Source organism: Ochotona princeps, chromosome 5, assembly GCF_030435755.1.
Source record: "Ochotona princeps isolate mOchPri1 chromosome 5, mOchPri1.hap1, whole genome shotgun sequence".
Taxonomy (NCBI): Eukaryota; Metazoa; Chordata; class Mammalia; order Lagomorpha; family Ochotonidae; genus Ochotona; species Ochotona princeps.
The window spans coordinates 82,710,995-82,730,108 of NC_080836.1; the positions used below are offsets into that span (position 1 = coordinate 82,710,995).

Below are 19,114 nucleotides of genomic sequence, written 5' to 3' on the forward strand. Positions count from 1 at the left end.
CTTGGGAGAAGGAGGTTTTTGATTTGAAAAGTAGTTGTTTAGAAGCTTTGAAATGGAATTCTAATTCTTTTAGGGGCAGAAATTGCTCATCTTTATCCATGGTATGAATGTTAAGTATTGAGTGTTAAGCATTACTTAATATGTAATACTATTTTTGCATTAATATTATGTGTTAAGCAATAGTGATATACAAATCATTAAAGGATTGTCCCAAAAAAAACCCTTGTATGCAGATCTCATCCAGTTGAGGATCCTGCTTTCCTTTCTGGTGTTAGGAAGAGAATGAGCAGGAGGGGATAAAAAGCTAAGTATGCTGATCTTTTTCTTTGGAATGAGCTTGCAGAGAGGTAGAAGATTTTCTTCGCGTACGCTGCTTAGCTGACTGTGGAGTAGACATCCCTGAGTGGTCAGTAGCACTCTGGAGCTTAGGTCTCAGGTGGTCAGAAGTTTCCTGCCTGGTTTCTTGTCTTGGTCTGACAAACTGGTTCAGAGTCCACTTGCTGCTGATTGACAATGCTTCTAAATTTATATCCAGTTATCTTGTTTAACTAAAAGTTTATAGATTGGTTGTTTACGTAATTGAAATGCCCTGTCCTTGAACCTCACAAGTCAAGGACACATTTTTTTACTCTATTATTTGTTGGAATTTTTCTTGTTTGGTTTGCTTTAAGAAAGGAGGGGCTAGTGAAATTTTGTCAGCATTTCTTCTTTTTTCCATTCATTCAGAAATAATTATTCATAGTTATTTAGGTAGCTTATTTTTCCCAACACTTACTGTCTTAACATATTTTGACCCCTTTAAAAGATTTTATATCATTTAGTATAAATTATGATTTATAGCATTTTACTGTTCCTTTATAGTTTATCTTTGGTTCCAACTTATTAAATTTTGTTGAGCAGCTTCTGTGCCCTTATCAGGAAAGAAACATCAATAAGGATTGTCTAAATAGACTTTCAATACCATCAGTTGTTGTTTTGGGTTATCTGAGCTGAGTTTCTCTTTTAGAAGCTCAGCACCTACTCTACACCATGTTGTTTTGCCAGCATTCAGAATTCTGCGAATGCAGTGTTCAGGTTGTGATTTTCTGTGAAAAGTAATGCTTCTTTTTTATGTTCCAAACACTGTAAGGAAAAGTGCAAAAATCATACTTTATTCACTTTTTAGGAGATAGTGTTTGTATCATATACTTGAAAGCCTTAATTACTTATGTATATTTTTCACATTTCTGATTACTGCTATTCTTAATCCTTAGATATGTATGTGTGTATGTATATATATTTATACAAAAATGTATTAAATACTTTGTATTTATGTACTTATGTATTCTTGCATTTTTATACCTATAGTTTATATTGTGAAACTGGAAAAAGTTTAAAAAGAAAAATTGGTGATTTCTAAATATATGAATAGATGATGTAAAACCTGACATTGAAATGATAACTCTTTATTTTCTCCTTAGAGTCTTTATTTAATCGTCGGGTAGAGGAAAAGTCCAAAGAGCTGCCTTTCACCCCGCTGGGCTGGCATCACAACAACCTGGAGCTCCTGAGGGAGGAGAATGGGGAGAAGCAAGCCATGGAGAGGTTACTGTAAGACAATGAGCTTTGTCTCTTAATTTTCTGTTCTTATAATTTTCAGTGACTTGATTAGGATTTATATAGTCTAGGAGTACTAATAAAACAAAAGTTTGTTCTGATTTATGATGACATTTCTTGCAAAATAGAGTCCCAAGGTGTGCTTATCCTTTTGCATTTTAACTGATATGCTAATTTCATTTCAGCATGTTAAAGAGGCTATCAAAAATATTTAGTTTTTCTCTGCAGAATCATTAGGATTCTAAGAGGATCTTATTTTAAAAGAATAATTTTGACCTGGAAGATCTCTGAGAACTGTAATTGAAATGTTTGTTTGTGAACTGTTATGTTGTGTCTTCAGAATTATTTTCTTTGGCAGTGTTGATGATGCAAACTTCCTTCTTTCATTGTTCCTACAGTTCAGCTAATCATAACCACATGATGGCACTGCTCCAGCAGTTACTACACAGTGACTCATTGTCAGCATCTTGGAGGGACATCATTGTGTCATTGGTCCGCCAGGTTGTTCAGACAGTCCGGCCTGATGTCAAGAACCAGGATGACGACATGGATATCCGTCAGTTTGTCCACATCAAAAAAGTAAGCTGTGCTTATGCTTCCCATGGTAGAAAATGCTGTCAGGTCTGATTGTAGTTAGCCTTCTCATGGTTTTCTAAACTCCTTAGTGTAGGAGGGGTGCCAGGTGAGAAGTGGGCAGTTTAGCTGTTTTTGTAGGCAGTGCATTCATTTATGGATCGTGGAAGCCTGTTACAGGAAGTGAGGGGTGAATGGAATGGGGTGTGTCCACTGGTGCATGAGTTGGCAAATCAAGCAAATACAGTTTTCCTTGTTTCCTCTTTTTGGTATTCAGCTATGGGAAAGCCTGTTTTCTTAGATGACTAGTACTGTTCTGAGGAAAAGAAGTGGGCAGTTGCTTTGGAGTCTATGTATTTCTCCTTATGATAATCTTTAGTAATTGTGGCTTTAATTGCGCTGCTTGCATTTATTTAATCTGTCAATATTTTAGAGTATTGCTTAGTACATTTGAGAGTAGGGTGGGGAAAATAGATGATCATGCCGGTATACCATTAGTTATTGATTGAAAGAAAGAACTATATTCTAGAATTTTCTGATTTTATTTGATGATTTAACATTTAAAATATGAAAAGAAATTATCATTGAATTTATTATTAATTGTTTCATTAGATCCCAGGTGGGAAGAAGTTTGATTCTGTGGTTGTCAATGGTTTTGTTTGTACCAAGAACATTGCGCATAAAAAGGTAATGTGACTCATTTTAATAGTTAAAAAAGAGTATGAACGTTGAGGGAAACGCATCAGTGACTGCTACCGAGTTGGACATTGTGGAAGTTTAGGGAAGATCTCTGAGAGCTGATTGTAAATGGATTGGAATTTGGGTAATGCAACAGCTGAGGAAGGCTTCTTTAGTTAGGCTTTGCTGGCCAGGATCTAGACCAGAAGAAAGATAGGACACTGGTATCATTTCTCTCCTGACACTGCCACATCTCAGGGAGACTGGGCTTTGTACCAGATTGGAGTGAGTCCTTCCAGAGGCTTACCTTGCTGGAACAATTCTCCCTTCTAGATGGGCTACAGAACTATCAATGTTATTCTGGTACCCTACTCACTTTGTATTTCTCCCCTTTGCCTTGAGGTCTATGCCTAGCACTGACATAGAGCAGTGGGGTGAGACAGCTTGGTGTAAAGGAAACCCTTGGGCTTTTGAAATGGGAAATCGCAGGTGAGACTAGAGGAGGCAGTCAAAGGCAGCATGCTAAAGGTCTTGAACTTTATTCTGAAGGCTTCTGATTCTCAAGGTATAGTGTACATTAGGATCTCCTGCATCTAAGCTCAGACCCTCAAAATTCTCACTCAGTAGGGTTCAGTGAATGGTGATTGGGGTGTGGTAGGGAGTAATAGCACTGAATTAAAAGTAAGCCCTTGCAGATGTTTCCAGTACTCTCTGTTGGTTCTCAGATTCAGAGAAACCATTGATCTATGACAGTATTTTCAAACTGTGTGTGCTTCAAAATCACTGAGGAAGCTTTATGCCAGGCCCAACTCTGGTAATACTGATGTTATTACAGAGCTTTGATAGATTTCTAGTGTGAGTGACTGGGTTACAGTCCTGTTTTCACAGGGTGTTGCAGCCTAGCCCAGTCAGATGTGGCTTATATCCTGTCCCGGCTCTGTATGCCAGGAGGTGCCATGGCCTGGCCCAGCTTGGCCTGTCCCCAAACCTGACCCATACAAACACTGAAGAGTGCTGTAGCCTTACCTGGTCTGGCCCACCTCCAGCCCCAGCTGTTGTGCTGGCCAGTGGAAGCTGCAACCTGTTTGGGGAGTTCCCCAAGTATTCCTAGACCTGCCCCCAGCTGTGGCTCTCAAGTGTGCCAGGAGGCACAGCAGTCCAGCTTGGCATGGTCTAGCACGGGGTCTTTACATGTGCTAGTGGGTGCTTCAGCCTGGCTCCGTGTACCCTTTCCCCAGCCCTAGCTTCTGTGAGTGTTAGATGGGTTCCTGTCAGGTGAGTTTTGTTGTCCAGCTTGGCTCAGTAAATCACTACCCCCACCTTTCTGCATAAACCAGTAGGTGCTGCAGTCACACAGAGGCAACGACACAATTCCCCTCAGAATCTGCCCCCAGATCTGATTCTCTTGCATTCTGGTCGATGCTGTGACCTAACCTGGTGTGGCCCACCACCTGCTGGTGGGTACTGCAGCCTGGGCATGTGCCTTGGCCTGACCCAGGCATGCGCTCTGGTTACCCTCCTCTAAACCACTCTATCTCAGCTCCCTCATCTGCCTGCAATTGCAGTGGCCTGGTTTGTGGAAGATCCCAGAAGTTATTCCTGCCCTGTCAAACATGCCATCAGCTATTGGCACTCCACTATGTCCCCAGTCCTTGGGCAATCTGCAGCTCTCCCAACCCCCCAGCTCACTGTCTGTGGTCTGGGGTGACATGTCCTGGCCTGGCACTCCTGCTTTCCCTACATCTTAAAAAAAAAAAAAAAAAAAAAGAATAAGCAGCTATGCTGCCATACTGGTATTGTTAATATAAATTTGGCATTAACTAGGTCCAGAATGCCTCCAGCTACTGGCTGTTTTTCTACCAGCAGTATAACACTTGCCTAGGTACAAGGCAATCTGTGCAGTTGCCTAGAGTTGGGTGAATATTTTCTATGAAATTTAAGAAATTTCTGTGTTCTTGAAGCCATGAATGTGAAACCTGTGGATACAATATCCAACTGCATTTTGTTTTTTGTAATGCATTAAGCCTCTGGAATATCCATGTTCACCATAGATAAATAAAAGTGTGCTTAGATTCAATGTTAATTTCATAACAAGTCATTCAAGTTAGTGTTTTAAACAAAATGAGAATACTATAAAAATCAAATGAGTATATTAATACTTGAGACAGTTTTAGTAGAATGTATATATACATATATGTATATATATTTAAAGATTTATTTATTTTTATTGCAAAGTCAGATATGCAGAGAGGAGGAGAGACAGAGAGGAAGATCTTCCGTCTGATGATTCACTTCCCAAGTGACCACAACGGCTGGAGCTGAGTGACCCAAAGCCAGGAGCCTGCAGCCTCTTCCAGGTGTCCCATGCGGGTGCAGGGTCCCAATGCATTGGGCTGTCCTTGGCTGCTTACCCAGGCCACAGGCAAGGAGCTGGATGGGAAGTGGGGTCACTGGGATTAGAATTGGCACCCATATGGGATCCTGGTGCATTCAAGGTGAGGACTTTGAGTTGCTAGGCCACGGCTCCAGGCCGAATTTAAATAATATTAATGCTAAGATTAAAGAAGATCTGTAAAGTACAAAACTTTAACAAAGTGTTATTTTTTTGTAGATGAATTCTTGTATTAAAAACCCCAAAATTCTTCTGTTGAAGTGTTCCATTGAGTACCTTTACAGAGAAGAAACCAAGTTTACTTGCATTGATCCTATTGTGCTTCAGGTGAGAACTGAACTACTCATGGAAGTTTGTGTACTCTACTGCTTGCTCTTTATTTTGACTCATTCCAGCTCATTGAACTTGCTACAAGAATGTTGCTTTTGTTGTATTGTAAAAATGTATTGTCGACATCATTTTATATTTTACCCCTTAGACTTAGTGTACCCAAACGTCTATCACGCATTATTTTTAAAACTTCAAAATGGGAAGAGCAACAGATTACTGTTGAGAATATACAGAAGAAAAAGTGAAACATGCAAATACTGATACCCTTTCCCGCTTGTACCATTGATATACTAGGAGAATATGTCACTTATTAGATTTCTAGTGGAATCTCCATTTTTGTCATGTTTCACTTAAGTGTGTGTTTGGAACACCTGTTAACTTCTATGTAGCTGGCAAGTAGGGGATTGATACCAGGTGGAAATATTGTGGGTTATTTCTTGGTTTTCTAAAGAGGGCCCAGAACAACTGCTGTAGGATTCTAAAACTCAGCTGGAAAGGAGAGGAACCTCAGCTGCTCCCACAGCGGGAGCCCTGTCAGACTGTTCTAAGAAATTGGAAGTGAACTTCTGCTTGCAGGGCTGTCTCCTCTAAGGGATAAGCCAGGGGGACTGCTGGAAGCTCTTCTGCTGTGAACTCTAGTTTCTGTTGTACTATTGCAGTTGCTATCCTACAGCTTTTTGTTTTAAATATTTCTTTAGTTATTTAAAAGGCAGTTGCGTCAGTGGGAGATACAGAGAGATTGACCAATCTGTAGTGGTTCATTCCCCAAAGTCCACAGTAGCTTGGTTGGGCCAGACCAAAGCCAGGAGCCAGAAACTCCATCTAGGTCTCCTACGTGAGTGGCACAGGCCCAAGCACTTGGGCCATCTTCCAGTGGTTTCCCAGGTGAATGAGCTAGGGGCTAGATTGGAAGTGGAGCAGCTGGGATCTGAACCAGTGCACCTGTGTGATACCAGTATCACAGGCAATTACATCTGCCACAGCCTTTTGTGCCATTTTGATTTGCCTTCAGGGGACAGACTGAATTGTGAATCTGTCCTTCCCAAATCCTTTCTTAAGAAACCATGTATTATTTTTCTTACTGTTGTAAATAATTTTCTGCACCAACTTTTTGTCTCACAAACACTGTTAATTTTGGTTTTTGGTCACTAAGTGTGGGATTTTTAGGGTTATATATTCTGTATTATTGTGGAAACATTTATACTGGCTTCCTAAGGCATTTAGGAAAATCAGTATGTGAAAATTCACTTTTCCAAGAATGATAAGAGCAATTACTTTGGACTGAGTTTGTAGATACCAACAAGCAAACAGGAGTTGCAGTGAAACAGTGCTTTGTGAAATCTGCTGTTACTTAAAGAAAGCTGTTAACGGGTTTTTTGTAATTCAGCCGCATTGTCAGCTGAAAATGAGAGTAAAATGAGAGACTTGACTAGGTTTATACCAATCTTTCTAGCTCTAATTTACTATGAGAACCGCCAAGGAATTCAGGAGAATCTATGGTACTTTGATATTGCAGTTTTGTTGATGTCTCAGAAGATACAGGCAGAAGACTTTTATAGCATTACATTGCAACTGCACTAGTTTTAAGATGCATCGTAGTTGAAGAGATGTTAAAATGTATAAAATAGCATGTTTTGGGATTGATAAACTGGAGTAATTGAAATCCACAGATAATATAGAATGTTATACTTAATTTTTTTTTTAAAGATTTATTTTTATTACAAAGTCAGATATACAGAGAGAGGAGGAGAGACAGAGAGGAAGATCTTCCATCTGATGATTCACTTCCCAAGTGAGCCGCAACGGGCCGGTGCGGGCTGATCCGAAGCCGGGAACCAGGAACCTCTTCCGGGTGTCCCACGGGGGGTACAGTGTCCCAATGCATTGGGCCGTCCTCAACTGCTTTCCCATGCCACAAGCAGGGAGCTGGATAGGAAGTGGAGCTGCCGGGATTAGACCCGGCGCCCATATGGGATCCCGGGGCGTTCAAGGTGAGGACTTTAACCGCTAGGCCACGCCGCCGGGCCCTATACTTAATTTTTATCTGCATTATTACTGCTCCTGTTTTGTGATCAGGTTTACAGTATTTTTCTTCTTTTTTTAAAAATTTATTCATTAATTACATTGTATTATGTGACACAGAGTCATAGGTACTGGGATTCTCCCCACCCCTCCACAAACCCTCCCCGCATGGTGGATTCCTCCACCTTGTTGCATAACTACAGTTCAAGTTCAGTTGAGATTCCCTCATTGCAAGCATATACCAAACATAAAGTCCAGCATCTTATTGTCCAGTCAAGTTCAACGGCTTCTTAGGTAGACCCTCTCTGGTTTGAAGACAGAGCCAGCAGAGTGTCATCCCGATCAATTTACAGTATTTTTGTTAGGTATACTGTGGGCAGGTATGCACTTAAAAGACAAAGCAATGTGTTCATCAGTGCTTTCAGGCATAGTTTTATTCTGTTAAATCTTTTAGTAATTTATAGAAATGTCAGTGATTTGAGTTTATTCTTTTCCTTTTTTGTTGTCCTAGTGTGAAGTAGTTACTCAAAGAAGATGTTGAAATGTAGTAGATAGTCAGAAAAATGAGAACGAGAAAGGCAGGGTAAGGAGTTGGTTAGCCTGTGATTTCACCCTGTCTTCCCATGGCTGGGTCTACCAGATGTGTTGGCCACTTCTCCTCTGCTTGATGCTCCTTCTGTGTTGACCTTGGACCAGACTTCCTTTTTAGTGTGGTGCTTCACATTCAGGTTTCTTCCTTTGTTCCTTCCTTGCTTCTTTCTTTCAGGATTTATTTGTTTTGAAAAGCAGACTTACAGAGAGTAAGGGAGGGAGGAGGTTGTGGTAGGAGAGAGAGGAAAGATCTCTCTCATCCATTAAATCACTTCCCAAGTTGCCATAACAACTGGGGCTGGCCTGACGGGTACCAGAACCCTAGAACTCCATCCTGATCTCCAAGTGGGGTCCAAACGTTTTCTGTTGCTTTCCCCAGCACATTAGCAGGGAGCTGAATAGAAGTGGAGCAGTGGCAAATTGAACTAGTTCTCATACACAGTGTGGGCATTACAGGCAGTGGTGTAACTTATTGTGCTGCAACACCAGCCTCCACTTGTGGTCTTGATAGTTGATTAAAATTATAGCTAAGAGGAAGTTTGTCATCCTTGCACCAGAATCAGAAACTTGGAAGAAAAAGAATTATACTTCATGAGAGCCATGCAAATAAATGCTGTCACATTACATCTTACTAAGTAGAATAGGGAATTAATACATTTCAGGAAAAAAGAATTCTATTTTATTAATAGAAAAGCATAGTTTTTAATCACTAAAACAGAAAGGTGAGGAGAAATATACTCCTAAACCAGGCAGATTCAATGCTGGGAATATGTAGGCTATCCATTCCTGGTGGCAGTGAACAGATACTTGTTTGAAAACATCGGGATATGGAGCAGGAGTAACAGATATGCTCACTTCTAGTTATCATCTAGAGCCCAAAAGTTTTGTAAAGCAGGTAATGCGATACATTGTATTAACATGATTGTCATTTGCAGTATCAATTTGCTTTGAAGTGTAGCCTTTTGGTGAAATTATATCAAGCACTGTATTTTAGCTGTTGTAGAGTATGATCTCTTGGGAGATTGGGATTAGTAAGTAGCTGAAAAGTATGTTAGAAAATTATTATTATTTAGGTAACTGGAAAAAGAGATACTCTGTTTGATTTTACAATGTAAAAGAGAATCCACAAGCAAAAACATATAGAAATAGTTTTGGTTTTGGGAGTCATGAGGTTGTTTTGATCTTGTTTGTGTTTTTAACATCTGACAGTTAGCTAGTTAGATTCTTGGCCTTTCTATTTTAGGTTATTAAGAATTGAAAATCCTTCAAAGTTTTACTTTGTCTATTTTTTAGTAATAGTATGGAATTTTCCCGCAACTCTTTTCTGCATAATCAACAGTTGAAAATAATGGATGAGATTTTTGGTTGTGTTAATTAATTTGTTTAGAGATTTATTTGTGAATGAGGAAAACTAAGGCTGAGTTTAATATTGATAGTCAAGCTATCCTGATATGTCCAGAACCTGAAATGTATCAGGGATAGTATTTCTAATGTATTTTTTTTTCTGATTTATTTTGCTTAGGAAAGGGAATTCCTGAAGAATTATGTTCAGCGAATAGTTGATGTTCGACCCACGTTGGTTCTGGTTGAGAAGACAGTGTCTCGGATTGCCCAGGACATGTTACTAGAACATGGCATTACTTTGGTTATCAATGTAAAATCAGTGAGTAGTTTTTCTATCTTAAATTCATAGCTGATGTGTATGAATGATGTGTGGCAGATAGATTGAAACTTTTTGTTGTTGTTGCACCATATATATTCAAAGTAGGAGAGAAAGTATGGTAACTATTTATTTTATTTTTTTTTTTTTTGGTTGCTTCAATACACGTAGCCTTTTGCCTGTTGAATCTTTTTTTTTTTTTTTATTAATTATTTTGCATTATGTGACAGTTTCATAGGCTCTGGGAATTCCCACGCCCCTCCCCCCTGGTGGATTCCTCCACCTTGATGCAGTATTACAGTTCAAATTCAATCAAGATTCTTTCCTTGCAAATGTATACCAAGCATAGAATCCAGCTACTTATTGTCCAGATAGGTTGAACAGTTTCTTGGGGAGACCATTTCTGGTCCGAAGTTAGAGCTGGTAGAATATCATCCCAGGCAATTAAGAGTCCCAATATAACATCAACAGCAATTTGCAACGTTATGGAATTGACCTGGTTGTGAGTAACCAGTATGAAACTGCAATTGTTTTAGAAACCTTCTTGTAGGTGTCTACATGATTGAAGTAAAGATGGACATTAGTCAGGAGATGTTTTTGGTCCTTTATTTTTGTTGAGGAATTGTAATACAAATAAAATGTTCTCAAAAAAATTGCCTGCTGTAGATTAAGGACCAATTTGAGCAAGGTTTTGTTTTTCCGTACAAAATCTTGTGCTAATACTTATTGCTTAAATGCCTCTCGGTAATGTTGATATGATTATGGTTTGTTTAAGTAGGCACATTGATTAGCAATTAGCTACGGTCTAACATACTGTACAAAAATTGTTCTATAATTATTAAAATTAAGGACTTCATTGAGTTTAAATTTTCTCCTTAAGTGTTCTGGATGAAATTTATAAAGTATTTTTTAATCTTGTCTAACTTTGTAATGTGTTTCACTCTGTTGTAGCAAGTTTTAGAAAGAATCAGTCGTATGACACAAGGTGATTTAGTAATGTCAATGGATCAGCTGCTTACAAAACCACACCTGGGCACTTGTCACAAATTTTATATGCAGATATTTCAGTTGCCTAATGGTGAGTAATTTTGGAAATACATTCACTGAAGAAATGAGTTAACTTCTGTACTACAGTGTTTACTTAGTACAAAATATGTGTAAGGAGTAGTTAAATGAGAATGGGCGATTGTTCTTATTCATCAAGGCCTTTTCTTATGTAGATAATGGAATGGTTGAATATTTCTGACTAGACTGATGGATTGACAATTGAACCTTCTTTTTATTTGTTTCTTTGTAGAACAAACTAAAACACTGATGTTTTTTGAAGGCTGTCCACAGCACCTGGGCTGTACAATCAAGCTTAGAGGAGGCTCTGATTATGAACTGGCTCGAGTTAAGGAGATCCTGATATTTATGATCTGTGTAGCTTATCATTCTCAGCTGGAGATCTCCTTCCTCATGGATGAATTTGCTATGCCTCCTACGTTAACACAAAACACTTCATTTCATTCTCTGATTGAGGGGCAGGGTGAAGAGGAGACTGTACAACAGCAACACAGCAGAAATTCTCTCCCTCAGGATTCTGACTTCCTGCCTGAGTCTCTGACTTCTGATGAGAGCAATTTGCTGGAATCAAGGATTGTGTCTGAGAAGAGTGAGCAGGAAAACAAAGGCATGCCCCAGGCTGTTGCCTCTTTGAAGCCTCAAGAATATGGCACAACAGCTTGCCCAGCAGGCATCCCCTGTGCTCTCTTCCAGTCTGTACCAGAATCGCTGTTGCCGCTTCATGTGGATGACCCCGAGCGTAGAGTGGACAGTGAGCAACCAGAGATTTTACAGCAAACAGATGAACCACAGGGTCCCAGAAGCCAAATGAGAACCTTTAGAGACCCTCTGCAGGATGACACTGGATTATATGTCACCGAGGAAGTCGCCTCATCTGAAGATAAACGAAAGACTTACTCTTTGGCCTTTAAGCAGGAATTAAAAGATGTGATCCTCTGTATTTCCCCAGTAATCACTTTCCGTGAACCCTTCCTTTTAACTGAAAAGGGGATGAGGTGCTCTACCCGTGATTATTTTGCAGAGCAGATTTACTGGTCACCTCTCCTTAATAAAGAGTTCAAAGAAATGGAGAGCAGGAGGAAGAAACAGCTGCTTAGGGACCTCTCTGGACTTCAGGGCATGAATGGAAGTATCCAGGCCAAGTCTATTCAAGTCTTACCTTCCCATGAACTAGTGAGCACTAGAATAGCTGAGCATCTTGGTGATAGTCAGAGCTTAGGTAGGATGCTGGCTGATTACCGAGCCCGAGGAGGAAGAATTCAGCAAAGAAACTCAGACCCTTTTGCTCATTCCAAGGATATATCAGTTATTTCCAGTGGCAAATCAGGAAGCAAAGTGGAAAGTGATGAAGAGAGAGGATTGTCCATAAGTGACGCAGTGTGGTCAGCAAAGGTGAGGCTGACTGCTTCTTCTGCATGCTCATGTAAATTTAGAGCAAGTTGAAAAACTATGCTGTGGTAGGACAAAAAGGCATGCCAAATTGCATGCAGATTTAAATACTTCTTCTGTGGTTTTTCTTTGTCTTGAGTCTCCTAGATCATGTGTTGCTTCAATTTGAAGTAGGTCTGAAACATAATCAGTTGGATTTTGCTGTTTTAACATGAGCTCTCAGTAAACCAGGAATAGCCCTAAGTTAAGGAAAGCATGGAGCTACTCTGTGATGTGGGTGCACTCTGACGTGTCCTCCATCCTTTGGTTTCAGTGGCACGGAGAATAAGAGATGAGAGCCTATGTAGAAAAGTGATGTGTTTTGTAAAAATATTTATTTATGTAAAGGAAAATTTCGTGCTGTTAATAATGTTTATTGCTAATTCCAATGATGACAATTGACCCTCCCCCCCCCAAAGATTTCTTTATTTGAAAAGCCAATATTGCATAGAGGGAAGAGAGAGAGAGATTGTCCATTTGCTGCACCATTGCTTAGATGGTACCATGGTCAAAAGTGAATCTGCATGAATCTAAGGGCTGGGACCTCCATCTGGATTTCTCATGTGGGTGTCAAGGGCTCAGACTCTTGGACCATCTTCTCTTGATTTTTCCAGGCCAACAGTAGGGAGCTAGGTTGGAAGCACAGTAGCTGAGACTTGATGCAGTGCCCATATGGAATGAGAGAGGCACAGCTAAAGCCTTATCCACCAAGTGTCACAGTGCTGGCTCTGGTCTTTGTTCTTTTAATGACAAATTGAGGACACATTATAAACACAGTGGTGATATAATACATCTTATAACAAATCTAGTTACAGAAGTTAATCTTTTTTTTTTTTAATTTATTTTTTTATTACAAAGTCAGATATACAGAGAGGAGGAGAGACAGGGAGGAAGATCTTCCATCCGATGATTCCCTCCCCAAGTGACTGCAACGGCCAGAGCTGCGCCAATCCGAAGCCGGGAACCAGGAACCTCTTCCAGGTCTCCCATGCGGGTGCAGGGTCCCAAAGCTTTGGGCCATCCTCGATTGCTTTCCCATGCCACAAGCAGGGAGCTGGATGGGAAGTGGAGCTGCTGGGATTAGAACCAGCGCCCATACGGGATCCTGGTGCATTCAAGGCGAGGACTTTAGCCGCTAGGCCACGCTGCTGGGCCCGAAGTTAATAAATCTTATGAGCAAATTCACTTCAAGGCAGGGAAATCTAGTTGTTTAATAAAAAGGTCAATTTCACTGATAGAGAAGTGCTCAGTAAGTGGTATTTACAGATTTTTTTAATTTGTGAGATTGACAAAAGTCAAAGTAATAGAAGAGGTATGCATAGTTAATGAGGATTGAGAACATCTCTTTCTTAAATTTTATATAAATATATTGCAACTTAAGTGGTAGGGAAATCTGTTAATCACCATGTATATATCTGTGTCATTGATCTTAATTTCCTGTGCAAATTATTAAGTGTGTGTTTAAGGATGCTTATATTTTCCAAGAATGTATGAGTGTGCACAAGGATGTATTGAACCATTGTTTCTCATTTTGCTGCAAAAACAGATTATGTAATAACCTAGATAAAGCCCTTGACGTATTAAGTGTTAAAAACAACTTCTATTTTAATATATGTGGCATCATCTTATTTTTATAAAAGCAAAACCAACCTCAGAAATACAAACTTATATTGTTTGTGAATATGGGTGTGTATATGAGAAAGAGAAGAGAAAATGAAGGGAATAGCAAAAAGAATAGAAAGTTTTAAAACTTGAAACTAGATAGCTTGGGAGCTAGAGCGGTCTCCAAGAAGGGGAGGCATTATCTGTTGCATAAACCTTACCATATAACTATGATTCAGATTTTAACGGAGCAGATGTTACCTTTGCAATTGACAAAGAGGCATAAGATATAGGTAAATAAGTATCTGAGAATTGATCTGGAGACATCTCATTTTGATATTGTATCCAGCCATCAACTCAGACTGTTTGTAAGAAAATGTTAACTAAATATATTCAGTTTTGTAAAGGACACGTTATTTAGACATCTGCATTTATAAGTTCAGCATAGACTTTTTGGATTGCAGGGTATTTAGACCCTAACCGTAAAAAAATTTTTTTTTTTTTTTTTTGTTATACATAACATCATATCATCTTAAATCAAGGCAAACATGTGGTATTTAACCTTTTGGGATTGGCTCATTTCCCTTAGCATTATGGTTTTCAGTTTGGCCCATTCGGCCACAAAGAACTGCATTTTGTTTTTTTTAATAGCTGAGTAGTATTCCATGGAGTAGATGAACCATAGCTTTCTTATCCAATCCTCTGTTGATGGGCATTTTGGTTGTTTCCATGTTTTTGCAATTACTGATTGTGCTGCTATGAGCATAGGAGTGCATGTTGGTTTCTCATAGAACAAGTGTTCTGGATATATTCCTAGGAGTGCTATTGCTGGATCATATGGTATGTTGAATTTGAGTTGTTTGAATATTCTCCATACTGATTTCCATAGAGGCTGTACCAGCCTGCAGCCCCACCAGCAGTGGAGTAGGGATCCCTTTTCCCCGCAACCTCGCCAACAAGTGTCGTTGGTGCTTTTATTCATGTGGGCCAGTCTTACTGGCGTTAGGTGGTACCTCATTGATGTTTTAATTTGGATTTCCCTTATTGCCAGGGAACTTGAGCATTTTTTCATATGCTTATTTGCCATTTGGGTTTGTTCCTTTGTGAAGTGTTTGCCCATTTCCCGTGCCCATTTCTTGAGTGGCTTGTTTGTTTTGACATTTTGGTTGTTTTGTAGTTCTTTGTATATTCTGGAGATTAGCCCTCTATCACCTATGTCGTGTGCGAAGATCTTCTCCCATTCTGTGGGTTGCCTTTTTACTTTGTTGATTGTTTCTCTAGCTGTACAGAAGCTTCTTAGTTTGATGAGGTCCCAATTGTTTATTTTGGTCTTGATTTCTACTGCATTTGGAGTCTTTTTTAGGAAGTGAGGGCCTACCCCTAAGTGTTGCAGTGTGTTTCCAACATTTTCTTCCAAAAGTTTGAAGGTTTCTGGATGTAGGTTTAGATCTGTTATCCATTTAGATCTGATCTTAGTGTATGGTGAGAGATGTGGATCTATTTTTTTGTTTCTGCAGGCTATCAACCAGTTGTCCCAACAGCATTTATTGAACAGACCTTCCCATTTGTCTGGATTGTCGTTTGTCTTTTTGTCAAAGATTATTTGGCTGTATCTGTGTGGGTTTCCTTCTGGCATTTCTATTCTGCTCCATTGATCTTCCTCTCTATCTTTGTGCCAGTACCACGCTGTTTTGATAACCACTGCCCTATAGTATGTCCAGAGGTCCGGAACTGTGATTCCCCCTGCTAACTTCCTGTTCTTCAGGATAGTTCTAGCTATCCGTGGCTTTTTGTGCTTCCAGATGAAACTTTGGATCATTGTTTCCAGTTCCATGAAGAATGTTTTGGGCAATTTGATTGGGATTGCGTTTTAAGTCAAGAGTTACAGAGAGGGTCCCAGCACGGTGGCCTAGCGGCTAAAGTCCTCGCCTTGAATGCGCCAGGATCCCATGTGGGCGCTGGTTCTAATCCCGGCAGCTCCACTTCCCATCCAGCTCCCTGCTTGTCACCTGGGAAAGCAGTTGAGGACGGCCCAAGGCTTTGGGACACTGCACCCGCGTGGGAGACCTGGAGGAGGTTCCTGGTTCCCGGCTTCCGATTGGCGCAGCTCTGGCCGTTGCGGCTCACTTGGGGAGTGAATCATCGGATGAAAGATCTTCCTCTCTGTCTCTCCTCTCTGTATATCCGGCTTTCCAATAAAAATGAATAAAAATCTTAAAAAAAAAAAAAAAGAGTTACACAGAGAGAATTAGAGATTGTCTATCCACTGCTTCACTTCTCAAATGGTGGCTAGAGCTGGGCTGGTTCTAAGGAACTAGAAGCAGCTTCTGGGTCTTCCATCAGAGTTCAGGGGTCCATGCACTCCAGCTATCTTCTGTTACTTTCCCAGATGCATTGGCAGGGAGCTGAATTGGAAGTGCAGCAGCTGTGACTTGAACTGGCACCCATGTGGGTGGCACCACAGGTGCTGGCTCTTTTTTTTTTTTTTTTTTAAAGATTTATTCACTTTGTTACAGTCAGATATACAGAGAGGAGGAGAGACAGAGAGGAAGATCTTCCGTCCGATGTTTCACTCCCCAAGTGAGCCGCAACAGCCGGTACGTGCCGATCTGAAGCCGGGAACCAGGAACCTCCTCCAGGTCTCCCACGCGGGTGCAGGGTCCCAAAGCTTTGGGCCGTCCTTATGATGTGGTTTTAAATCCTTACCAGGATCTGTAATGATCTGTAATGATGCTGGGAGGTGTTACCACAACAGTGAGCTCTGTCTCACTTAGAGGGATGCTCTGAGGTTGGAATATGCTCTGAAGTGTAGTTGCACGTGTGTTCCTTCTCTTGCAGGTGGACTGTTTGAACCCTGCTAACCACCAGAGACTATGTGTTCTCTTCAGCAGTTCCTCTGCCCAGTCCAGCAATGCTCCCAGTGCCTGTGTCAGTCCTTGGTAAGACTATTGTCTGCTTAAACTGTTTCACTTAATAATAATTCCCAACAACTTAAAATTGACAATAGCTGTTTTTAGGTACATGGCACACTGCCGGTCATATGTGAACTGTTTAAATGTGTGAAATATGAAATTTGTGTTTATTTGTGCCTGTAGGTCAGTGAGAGTATTTAAGGAGTCAGAAAATTGAGGTGTAGAAGAGAAATTTGTACTTAAAAAGGTGAGAAAGTTAACACACCAAGGCTAGTTTGTGAGTATTTTGATGACAATATATGTGTTTAGGTAGTGTTTCCATTCAGGCATCATTTTTTTGAAAGATTTATTTACTATTATTTGGAAGATTTACAGAGAGCAAAGGAGAGACGGAGAATCTTCTGTCCTCTGGTTCATTGCCCAAATGGCTGCAACAGCCAGGGGTGAACCAGTTCGAAACCAGGAGTCAACAGCCAAGAACCAAGAGCTGCTTCTGGGATTCCAAATAGCTTAGGGGCCTGAGGACTTGAGCCATTGTCTGTTGCTATTCCAGGCCTTAAATTGAGAGCTGGATGGTCTGGGACTCTAATTGGCAGCAAAATAGGATCCCAGCACCATAGACCAAAGCTTATGCTACTGCTCCAGCCACATCAGGCGTCATTTTTAAGAGAACAGTGAACCTTTTTTTTTTAATAATAGGTTTTATTCTAAAACTTAATTCTAAGTAGGTTGCTGGAAAATCACATTTTACATTGGTACAAATTATATAGTCACATATAAATAACATGTTTTTATGATACTTTTGGTTTAAAAAATAGTGTGGAACATATTTGGCTTTTTTTGAGGCACTATTTCCATGATCAAGTCTGCTAGGTGTTTTCATGTTTGATGTCAGGAATGCGCATTTCCAGCAGAGAGACGGTAGATTGTTCCAGAAGGCTTTTAGTTTTATCAGGCCGACTTTAGGTTGGGGACCCATGCCATATGGACTCCTTCAGTCTTTGCTTGAGCAAGAAGTGGGTTTCAACGGACGTAAAACCCGATGCACTTATTTATGTGTGTTTACCAAGTTAGAAAGGTAGGAGTCTGCTTTTTGCAAGAATATGAGCTGCTATTTTCCATTTTCAGTTGGGCCCAGCACGGTGGCCTAGCGGCTAAAGTCCTTGCCTTGAACACACCGGGATCTCATATAGGTGTAGGTTCTAATCCCGGCAGCTCCACTTCCCATCCAGCTCCCTGCTTGTGGCCTGAGAAAGCATTTGAGGATGGCCCAAAACCTTGGGTTCCTGCATCCGTGTGGGAGACCCAGAAATTCCTGGCTTCTGGCTTTGGATCGGCGCAGTACCAGCCGTTGCGGCTCACTTGGGGAGTGAATCATCGGATGGAAGATCTTCCCCTCTGTCTCTCCTCCTCTGTGTATATTTCTGACTTTACAATAAAAATAAATAAAATCTTTGAAAAAAGTGTATTCCACAGAACAGGAGACATGAGTCAAATTATGTTGACAGGGCCTAAGATTCTGAAGGAATTAGCTCTTCCTAACTCAACTCAGTCTTGCCTAATTAACATTACAACTTACACATACATACATACCAAATAGTTTTATAAGCCCTTGAGTGGGAAAGGGTCTACAGCTTGATTAATATAAAGTTTTTAATTGGGTGAAGCAAATTCTGTCCCATAGCCACATCAAATATTACCTGCATAAGTGTCTCACTGTAAGTACATTTGGTAGGTAATCAGAATGTGTGGTCTTAGGTAACATCTTGGCTGTTTGCTAATTCTTATGTTTTTAAAAAGCAGTCTTTTGTTTTAGGATTGTAACAATGGAGTTTTATGGAAAGAATGATCTTACGTTAGGAATATTCTTGGAAAGATACTGTTTCAGGTAAGGGAAGATTTCTGCTTTATGTTGCATTATGCATTTAAAATATATTTTTGTTTCACACATAATTGTGTATATGGTTGTGGAGCACAACATGGTACTTTTGATTTTTGTATAGTTTGTGTAATAATCACTCAGGGTGAGTGGCATATTTATCACCTTGAAACAAGTATCTTTTCTTTTTGGTGAAATCCTTCAAAATTCTCTTTTACATTGCACTTTTGAAATATGCACTAGATTTCTGTCTCAATCATGATACTGTGTGACAGAAGAGCAGAACTTACTGTTCTTGTCAAACTATGGCATTGTACCCATGCATTTTTTATGTGCAGAATTGCTAACCAAAACAAACATGAGCAGTATTTAAAGTATCATCACAT

At 40.1% G+C, this 19,114-nt stretch overlaps 1 protein-coding gene across 9 annotated transcripts in view; it reads left to right on the top strand.

The window, feature by feature from the left end:
• Positions 1–19,114, top strand: part of PIKFYVE (phosphoinositide kinase, FYVE-type zinc finger containing) — a 92,256-nt gene that overhangs the window by 35,346 nt on the left and 37,796 nt on the right. For all 9 annotated transcript variants that reach the window (XM_058664925.1, XM_058664924.1, XM_058664929.1 and 6 more), the window contains 9 exons: positions 1,461–1,590; positions 1,995–2,175; positions 2,782–2,856; positions 5,459–5,566; positions 9,705–9,845; positions 10,794–10,920; positions 11,140–12,299; positions 16,776–16,876; positions 18,666–18,737. In XM_058664925.1, the coding sequence (XP_058520908.1) occupies positions 1,461–1,590; positions 1,995–2,175; positions 2,782–2,856; positions 5,459–5,566; positions 9,705–9,845; positions 10,794–10,920; positions 11,140–12,299; positions 16,776–16,876; positions 18,666–18,737 (2,095 nt within the window). The remainder of the gene's footprint in view (positions 1–1,460; positions 1,591–1,994; positions 2,176–2,781; positions 2,857–5,458; positions 5,567–9,704; positions 9,846–10,793; positions 10,921–11,139; positions 12,300–16,775; positions 16,877–18,665; positions 18,738–19,114) is intronic.